We start from the raw sequence: 9,749 nt of genomic DNA on the forward strand, positions 1-9,749 counted from the left end.
CATATAGCTGGAATATTGTTGAGTACGGCGTAAAACAACCAACCAACCAACAACTATGTTAGCAAAATAATGTTGAACGCGATCTTAGATAAAATAAATATTGACATACACGTAACTTCAGAAATAAATCATAAAAGAGAAGGGCAATGTATATTAAGGACAGACTTTGAGAGTGAGTCTTCACGAAGACTGCTTATCTTAGTAAGCCTGTGATCCCTATAGATACAAGCGGTTGTGCGCGGGCGGCGTGGGAGTATTTGAATCCCTTAAACCTGAATAAAGATAACATATTGTCACATTGTATCAGTCTCATTAAATCTCTCAACACCAACTAGAGTTTATAACGACATGCATCTCAGCACTCATGTTTCTTCCAGCACATCCCGCTTATGTTCCACCCGCACATCTTGTCAGTAGGGTAAGTTGGAATCAGGTTTTAGGGAGCCTCGTTAAACAAGTCTTCTGCAGAACACTTGCAATGCCAAGCGTCATACCTTGACCTCTGTGGTAGGACACGTGCGGTGGAGAACACGTGGGCAAAGTGTTGACACAAAGGGTCAGAGTTCAGGACTTTGTCCTCCAGGCGCAGGGTACAAGAAGGATGAGCGATGATGACGTCAGGGATATGGCCGACATGACGAAGGGCCACTTGTAGGAATGGGTGGAGTCGAAAATCCAGCCTGAAGGAGACGGGTATACAATAAACAGTATGCTATAATCCGCAGAATATCATAAATATTGAAGGGACCATTCATAAATTATGGCTAGGGAGTGATGATGATTTTTATGGAGTAGCATGTACAATGTGAATGACCCCCACTAAAATTTATGTACAAAGTAAGTGACCCCCCTTCCTGCATGTCATGTACAAAATCAATTACCCCCCCCCTTCCTATAATTTTTAAACATATTTATGTGTACAAAATTGCTGACCCCTACCACATTTGTACACAATTGCTGCCCCACTACCTCCCTAGAACAAAATGGGTGACCCTTAAAATCATCACCCCCACCCCCACCCCATAAATTATGAACGGTCCCTAATGAACACTGACCTTCAGTAATGAAAACCTAATACAAATATTTCTACATGTTATTATCAACATACATGGACAATTTAAATGCGGTAACAGGTTAATAGCCTGTTCTAACTAACCCGGTAATATGATCCTGACTGACTGATCTAACCCCCAGGTAACATGATCTGACTGATCTAACCCGGTAACATGGTCCTGATCTATGATCCTGACTGACTGGTAACATGATCCTGACTGACTGATCTAACCCAGGTAACATGATCTGACTGACTGATCTAACCAGGTAACATGATCCTGACTGACTGATCTAACATGGTGACTAACCCCGGTAACATGATCCTGACTGACTGATCTAACCCCGGTAACTGATGATCCTGACTGACTGATCTAACCCATGATCTGACTGGTAACATGATCCTGACTGACTGATCTAACCCGGTAACATGATCCTGACTGATCTAACCCCGGTAACTATGATCCAGGTAACATGATCCTGACTGACTAACATGAGGTAACATGATGACTGACTGATCTAACCCCGGTAACATGATCCTGACTGACTGATCTAACCCCGGTAACATGATCCTGACTGACTGATCTAACCCCGGTAACATGATCCTGACTGACTGATCTAACCCCGGTAACATGATCCTGACTGACTGACTGATCTAACTGACCGGTAACGGTCCTGAACATCCTGACAGACTGATCTCAGGTAACTGATCTGACTGACTGATCTAACCCCGGTAATATGATCCTGACTGATCTGACTGACTGATCTAACCCCGGTAACATGGTCCTGACTGACTGATCTAACCCCGGTAACATGATCCTGACTCACTGATCTAACCCCGGTAACATGATCCTGACTGACTGATCTAACCCAGGTAACATGATCCTGACTGACTGATCTAACCCCGGTAACATGATCCTGACTGACTGATCTAACCAGGTAACATGGTCCTGACTGACTGATCTAACCCCGGTAACTTGGTCCTGACTGACTGATCTAACCAACACATTATATGTATGGAGTAGCTGAAACGGCAACTAATGTTTTTACAGTGTCTTGTTTAGAAAAGATGGTCGGGTAGTCAAGTGGTTAAAGCATTTCTCAGTTAGGGTAGCGTTCGATCCCCTGCAAGGTTATAATGTGTGTAACACATTTCTGCTGTCCCAGTTCCCTCAAGTTGTAAAATCAATAAAACGGCAGTTGAAAGCATTTACTGAAAAATCTTCCCGTCAAAGTCTGAATCTCATGCACACATGAATGGTATAGGGCATATTTTACCGACGCTTCAAACAGTACCACGTGAGCAAATATTTCAGTATCTTTGAGCATAGTTCTGGAGGAAACCTCATCGACGCTCTGTGTAGACATTGATCTGTTTGATAGCAGCCATGATGGCACAGACAGACAAGGAGGTTGGACAAGATCAGTCTTGACCTTGAGCACAGGTAGCGGATCACTAGCGTACGACTGAGGTAATTCACTTTGCTGTCTGAAGTTATCCCCTTTGAAAAGTTTAGGATACGCTGACATTGCTTCGCCCAATTATAAACTGTGGTCTGTCAGCACCATATCGTGTTTGCATATTTAATGAAAGTTTTTAATTTTTACCATCTGCCGCATGTTTGCTTGGAGAACATTTACACTGACACAACCTGGAGGGGAGTGTGAACCTAACAGACACTCAAATCTAGGACACTCGATTCTGTTTTAATCTTACGTCATCATGAGAATACTGCTGACGCGACTAATTAATAACTCACAAAATATGAAACCACAACAAAAGAGTATAACCATAGTACAAGAGTATGTTCCAACGAAGATTCAATTTGGCGAAAATGTAAAATAGCTTTGAAAATGAAAAGAAAGGGTCTCTAAAAATCAGTGGTAACACAGAAACAACAGTTGAATAAATAACTGAGATACTGAAGATTTAAACAGTGGACAATAAACGTCAATTCACATGGCTGGTGTGCAACCATGAAAAAGGTATATTACTGTTACTACTTACCCGCTACAGGTGCTCCAACAAGATAGCCTACAGCAGTCACAAGGCTATAGACACCAAGGGCCAGGGCGAAGTTGTCTTCTCCTGCCAGACGGATCATCATGGCTGGCAACACAGCACCTCCTCTGCTTGCATAGCATATACTGAACAACACTACATAGCCGTACAGCACCACGAGGGAAATGTCAATGAGAAATACGAACGTCAACAAACCGGCCAAAATCCCAAAACCAATGTAAAGAAAAGCTGGGTTGACTCTGTTGTTGGTAGCCAGAAAGCCGTGGATCAGTTTCCCAATGGCTGCTGATACACCAAAGGCTGTAGGACATAGAGGCTGCGAAGTTATCAGTGTGGTAGTAGTCAAGGATGTGGGCTGAGAGGTGGCCTGTTAGAATGCTTCCTCCGAACAGTGATATAATACCACTTAATACAAACATGTAGTATCCTTGGCTATTCTCTAGAGATCCATGCAACCGTTTGTACCACTTCTTCTTTCGAGAAGAGGGATGTTTTATGACTTCTATTTCCATGACACTGCTCCTTCTTCGTGACTTATCTTTGGCGATTTTTTTTAAATGTCCTGTTTGACGCAGCAATAACATTATTTTGGTGATTTGTATCGGTGCCAACATGATAATCGTGTGTGGAAGTTTCGTCTATGTCTTCAAATGCTACGTTGTATACGCCTACATCGTTACCGTTAGGCTCGAACTTTGTTTTGATGATCTGAATAGTGTCGTAGTTCCTGACATCGTCCTCAGTGTTATTCTTTCCAGCATCAAACGTTACATGTGTATAGTTTTCAGGTGTGTTATCTTCATCTGTGCTTTTTTCAGGTGTGTTATCTTCATCTGTACTTTTTCCAGGTGTGTTATCTTCATCTGTGTTTTTTCCAGGTGTGTTATCTTCATCTGTAGTCATTTCAGGTTTGTCATCTTCACCTGTACTCTTACCAGGTGCGTTATCTTTAAGTGGACTCTTTGCAGATTCAGGTGTATCGTCGTCATTGGTATTTTCAGGTTCTTTCTCAACAGAATCCGCTACAGACAGGTCTCCTTGTTCAATGGCCTGACTCGCTATATGGGTATTATCATCATAATCAGCTGACAGTTTAATGGACTGAACATCCTGCTTTGTCTGCGAAGCCGCATCACTGGAGCTCTGGTCACTGAAGTCGTCCTGAACCCCGACGTCAACTTCATACACTCTGAGTTCATCACCTGGCTCGTATTCCACAAATCTCTCTGTGACGATGATGTCGGTCAGAATGTCGCTAATAACGTCCACGTCATCATCCGGGGACGCTTCCTCTCGACCTGGAAACAAGTAGGCTGTGACAACGATGTTGAGGTAGAGAGCTGCCATCACTTGGAACATCCCCCTCCAGTACAGCGTGTCAATGAGGTACTGCAACAGCGGAGGATAAACCACAATGCCCATGCTACTGATGAAACCTCCAAAGCCAAACGCCAGGTTCCTGTGTGTAGTAAAGCTGACCTTCAGGGCTTCGAAAGATCCGATGTAAGTAAGGCCTGATCCGATACCTGAAGGACGAGACGGTATAGTTACGTCTTTGTCCATGCCAAACTGGGATTAAGAATGAATATGAACGGTGTAATTTGGCATTTAATATTGTTTAAACCTTCTTGTGAAGAAACATTTGTCTTACGAAACTATTCTTCATGGTGACATAGAGGAATGGGGTTGTTTGTTGTTTTACGCCGCACTCAGCAATATTCCAGCTACATGGCGGCGGTCTGTAAATAATCGAGTCTGGACCAGACAATCCGGTGATAAACAGCATGAACATCGATCTACGCAATTACGATGGCATGTGTCAACCAAACCAGCGAGACTGGCCACCAAATCCCGTTCATCATCTTACGACAAACATGGGTTGCTGAAGACCAATTTTAACCCGGATCTTCACGGGTTTTGGAGTAGTAAGGAAGGATAATAATATATGGATGAACACTACATCGCTCTTTGTGCAAGGACATGTTTCATCCATTTGGACAGTTGTACAAAGATTAATATCAGATGGACAAAAAGATTAATATCAGATACATAGAGGATACTAAACGACCTTCCGTGTAATACCATTTTTATAAAATGAGATAATGATTTGGTTTCAAACGAACGAAAGCGAGTTTGATACTAAATCATTCACGAGTTTAATAGAAATGGTATTTCACGGAAGCGAGTTTAGTATTCTGTTTATTACTCTCCAACATAAATTGATAGAAACTGCGTGTGATGACTTGAGTCATCTTTCTTTCCTCGAGTCAAGTAAGGTCTAATGCCATTGTGACAGAGGTATTAGCATTGTGACGTCATAACTGTAACCATTATGATGTCATATGTTTAGCGGTATTACACTAGTGTTATACTGCTGTAAAAATATTACACTGCAGCATCTTACACGGGCGAGTAATAAATGTATATATTCTCTATCGCGTCATAATCGCATTTTCCTCAAACATGTTTTCCATATGACAACATATGATGTACTTCCACATATAATATTTTCAGACTAAAACACTGAAAACGTGTTAATGTAAATAATATATAGTATGACCAGAAATTATTGAGAATTTTAGGAATATGTTTAATTGGATTTCTAGTATAAACAACCTTGACCAGCTATCAAGCGCTTGGTTTCATTCAAGAGAGACAACTCCGTTAATCCCTTTTCATTAGTTTGTGAAGAGTTATCCCCCTTTGTTTACTTGCTAGCAGACGACATTTTCAGTGATCCTCAGTATGGATGATTTAGAGAAGAGGAAGTTGATTTTAGAGTATATAACAAGGACATCAGATCAGCTAAAGTGATTTCAAGTAGAACAGGCATCCCTTTGTCCACTGTTTATCGTGTTTGGAAAAATACTGCAAATGGATATGGCATTGAGCACCAGGGAGGCACAGGTAGGCCCAGAAAATTGACTGTCGGAGGCGGCTTGGTATTCTTGTTTCTAAAAACAAACTAACGAGTTTAGAAAACTTAAGGCTGGATATGAGGCTGTCTGTAAGGAGACAATTAGAACTGAGCTGCATGCAATGGGTTGGCAGAAAAGTCGAGGAATTCCATCACCTATCATGAAACCTGAACAAAAGGAGCGAAGGTTGAACTGGTGCTTACAGCATAGAAATTTCAACTGGGACAATGTGATTTTCTCAGATGAAAGTTCTGTGTGGCTGTTCTAATACACTGAAATTCTGGACCATACAAACCAACAAAACCTTTGTATCAGCGCCCAAAGTACAGTCCGAAATTTAACGTGTGGGGTGGCATATCTGTGTTAGGGGCAACGCCCCTCTGTGTATTTGAAGGGAATACAAACAGTGAGCGGTACACAGATATTCTCGAGGGACATGTACTTCCATGTGCTCACGTGTTCTATGGACAAAAATTGATTTTCCAGCAGGACAACGACCCAAAACATCGTTCAAAGCATTCACAGGCCTTGTTTCGGACCCAAAATATGACATTATTAGATTGGCCAAGCTATGGCCCTGACCTAAATCCAATAGAAAATGTTTGGGGACTTATGAAGGAAAGTGTCAATAAGAAAAATCTGACAAATATTGCTGAAATGAAAGAAGAGGTGTTCCGATATTGGGACAGCATGGACCACGACTTTCTAACTTCTTTGATCAGTAGTATGCCCCGCCGCATTGAAGCCTACATTGCTGCCTATGGTGACTTGACAAAATACTAACTGTTCACCTGTCTTTGAATCTGGAGTTTTAAAAAAAAAATTAAAATCTTTAAATTCTGAATAATTTCTGGTTGTACTGTATACCGTTTACCTGTGTAAAAACTAATGCAATGATCTATATATTCCACAGCGTGTGTAAGATAGTCTGCCTTCAGGGGAAAATCAAAATATGAGAATAGGCTTTTAAATATTCACTCCAATGTTATGTGTCAATATTGTTCAATGAGAACACTATTACTACTTTTGAAAGAAAGTATAATGTCTGAAATAGGTGTTTCTTTACTTTTTGAAAGAACTTTACATAAGGTCGTAGTATGTTTGTATGCAAGTACTGTGATATATTTTGACGCGTCATATTAAAAAGGCCTTTGAAGATGCTACTAATTCTTAAAAACACTGGAGCTTGGCACTAAAGGGATAGAAAACAGATCTGAATCTGCCTGCAGTAATCTCCTGATCAATACAGGCAACATGATGTATGTCGTTATATTCAAGCCAGTGAGTGAGTGAGTTTAGTTTTTAGCAAGATTCCAGCAATATCACGGCGGGGGATACCAGAAATAGGCTTCACACATTGTCCCCATGTGGGGAATCGAACCCGGGTCTTCGGCGTGACGAGCGAACGCTTTAACCACTAGGCTACCCCGCCGCCCCTTCAAGCCAGTATGTCGATATTTAAAGGAATGGAAGTTGTTCACTTTTGCACGACCCTGTGATGAGAATGAGATATGTTGTAAAACGTGTAGATCTTGTGTACCTACCTGACACGACTCCAAATGTTATGAATACATGGGAGATTTGCGTAGCGAAGCCACTGGTCAGCATGCCCAGGAACATGATGGTTCCTCCCGCCATGGTGGTGATCCTGCTGCCATAGCGCCTCACGAGTATCCCTCCTACAGCACCTAGCAGGTAACAAAGGTCATTCAATTTGTAATCACAGAACACATAATACAGGTGAATCAACCTTTTCCCTATCATGCGTTTACCAAAGACAGACTGTACTAAAATAGTTACACTATACGACGCCATAAGGGGTTCCTACGAATATCTGAAACGCAATCTTAGGATATCATGTCACTGATATCATTTCATATCTCTTCATATTGCGCAAAAAAGGTAAAAAATAACTACGGAGGGTTTTCATTTTAAAATGAAAAATGACACCCCCGTGGCATTTTAATCTGTTAAAATAATTTAAGAACGCATGACTTTGGTCAAACAAATAGATAGCATTCAGTAACGATCAACATTTTCATTATTCATACATTTTGGCCTCAGTACATAAAGAAAGAAAACATGTCTTGGGACTACCCACGGTACAAGGATAGGCATACAATATGTTTTAAAACATGATATGTCTATTTGAAAAATATCTTTTAAAAGTAAAATAAATGGTGTCCATTTACTTGTCTTTCAATAGATACAAAAATTCAATATATTCGTGTTCACTGAGGAGAGCGGACATACGAACCGTATTATGATATAGCATCGGACCTCATTGAGGAGAACAATATTCAATTGAAGCCCTATTATTTTATTACTGTGTGAAAATAGTGGGCAAGTTTGGTCATTCAGTGCTGGAAGAGAAGCGATAAAATCATTTCCATAATCACAGCAACTCGAGTCCATAGTGCCTTGTCAGAAGAATGTTATCTGATCAAATAGTGTTTACAGAATATCATAAACTTATCCTACCCCACACGTGGCTCCATCCAGTCACAGACACATGCAAAAGCAAGTCAATTATTCACTGAAAAAACACGTAAACATATGGTACAAGCGAAAATAGGGAATTTCATCATTAATTAACATACATGTTAGTGCATTAACGAAATATTGCAAGGTTGTGATCCACGAAGTTACGCCAGATGTAAGCTGGAACTCTTGCAGGAGGGCCACATAGAAGATCCCAGATGTGAATTTGAGCCCGCTGATGAACAGCCTAATCCAAGAATTGGCGAGCAGAACGACAACATCATGGACACCCGCCATAACTGTGAGACAAACGACAACTGGGCCGGGTATTTATAACGGATGACAATGACGTGTGAATGTCACATGGGGTTGTCACTATCAGCTGATAGGTTGGAAGCATTCCTGTAAACAACCCAACTGGAGAATGAGAATCCATCAAGGAGTGTTCGCCAAATTTGGGCCTTCAAGGTAGAATACTATACACGACACACGATGTTTGTAGTGTGCCGTCTGCAAGGAAGACAGAGATATGAAGACGTGTCATCACAGGAACAAAGTAGCCCACTCTACTCAGATTCTGACCAACCAACTGTTGTTGACATTTCTCTCACAGTATCAAGGACTCCGACAGTAGGATGCAGACAAGGACACAGTGTTTAACTTATCAGTGTTATATAAGCCACGAAGTGCCCATGCCACGAAGTGACTAAATAACTCTGATTGGCTAACTCATGTAAAATATGTCAACTTCTTTCCTAGGTTGGAGTATACCTATTTAGACGCTATTCATGGACATTAGGAGATTATCACTCAATTACCCTGCACTGTATGTGTCCATCGCTAATCCCATGTTACATCTGTACTGGTAATTAGGCTTCTGTTTTAATGCTCGAATGATTACAATTGTTTTCTTGACTTGTAGTAGAGGCGACATCACCAGTGGACCTATTTCTTCTCAATGATTGTGTTATATGTGATTAACGACTGAGGAACTTAGGACTAATTCTTCGTCCTACATCCCCATAAAAACCTTGTCGACCTGAGCGTTGACCCACCTTGCGTAACCGGCTCACGCAAAACGTGATCACCAGCTGTCATGAACCGTCACTGTAAAATTTGAACAGTTCTCAAATGATATTCCGGCCTTTAGAAATGGTCTTCACACATTGCAACAATGATGGAAATCAGACATCTTAGGAGCTAACACCTTGACCATAAGATTGCCTATTTTTGTCACGGAAATAAGTATCAATCAGGCGTACTTTGAGTGAGTGAGT

At 41.2% G+C, this 9,749-nt stretch overlaps 1 protein-coding gene across 1 annotated transcript; it reads right to left on the bottom strand.

The window, feature by feature from the left end:
• Positions 1-564: 564 nt before the first annotated feature.
• LOC124269606 lies at positions 565-4,636 on the bottom strand. The gene is made up of 3 exons (XM_046704634.1): positions 3,754-4,636; positions 3,059-3,373; positions 565-680 (listed from the first exon to the last, which is right to left on the bottom strand). Exons 1-3 carry the CDS (start codon positions 4,634-4,636, stop codon positions 565-567), a joined length of 1,314 nt encoding a protein of 437 aa, XP_046560590.1.
• Positions 4,637-9,749: the final 5,113 nt, after the last annotated feature.

This window comes from Haliotis rubra, unplaced genomic scaffold (assembly GCF_003918875.1).
Source record: "Haliotis rubra isolate DU_JTF1 unplaced genomic scaffold, ASM391887v1 Scf146, whole genome shotgun sequence".
Taxonomy (NCBI): Eukaryota; Metazoa; Mollusca; class Gastropoda; order Lepetellida; family Haliotidae; genus Haliotis; species Haliotis rubra.

What these genes read in the sequence shown, in the direction of transcription:
- LOC124269606 (XM_046704634.1), bottom strand. Translation starts at nt 4,636, where the DNA reads ATGGACAAAGACGTAACTATACCGTCTCGTCCTTCAGGTATCGGATCA. An exon ending in AACAAAGTTCGAGCCTAACG is followed by an intron (nt 3,374 to 3,753) that starts GTAACGATGTAG and finishes TATGTCCTACAG; the next exon opens with CCTTTGGTGTATCAGCAGCC. An exon ending in TGTTGGAGCACCTGTAGCGG is followed by an intron (nt 681 to 3,058) that starts GTAAGTAGTAAC and finishes CGTCTCCTTCAG; the next exon opens with GCTGGATTTTCGACTCCACC.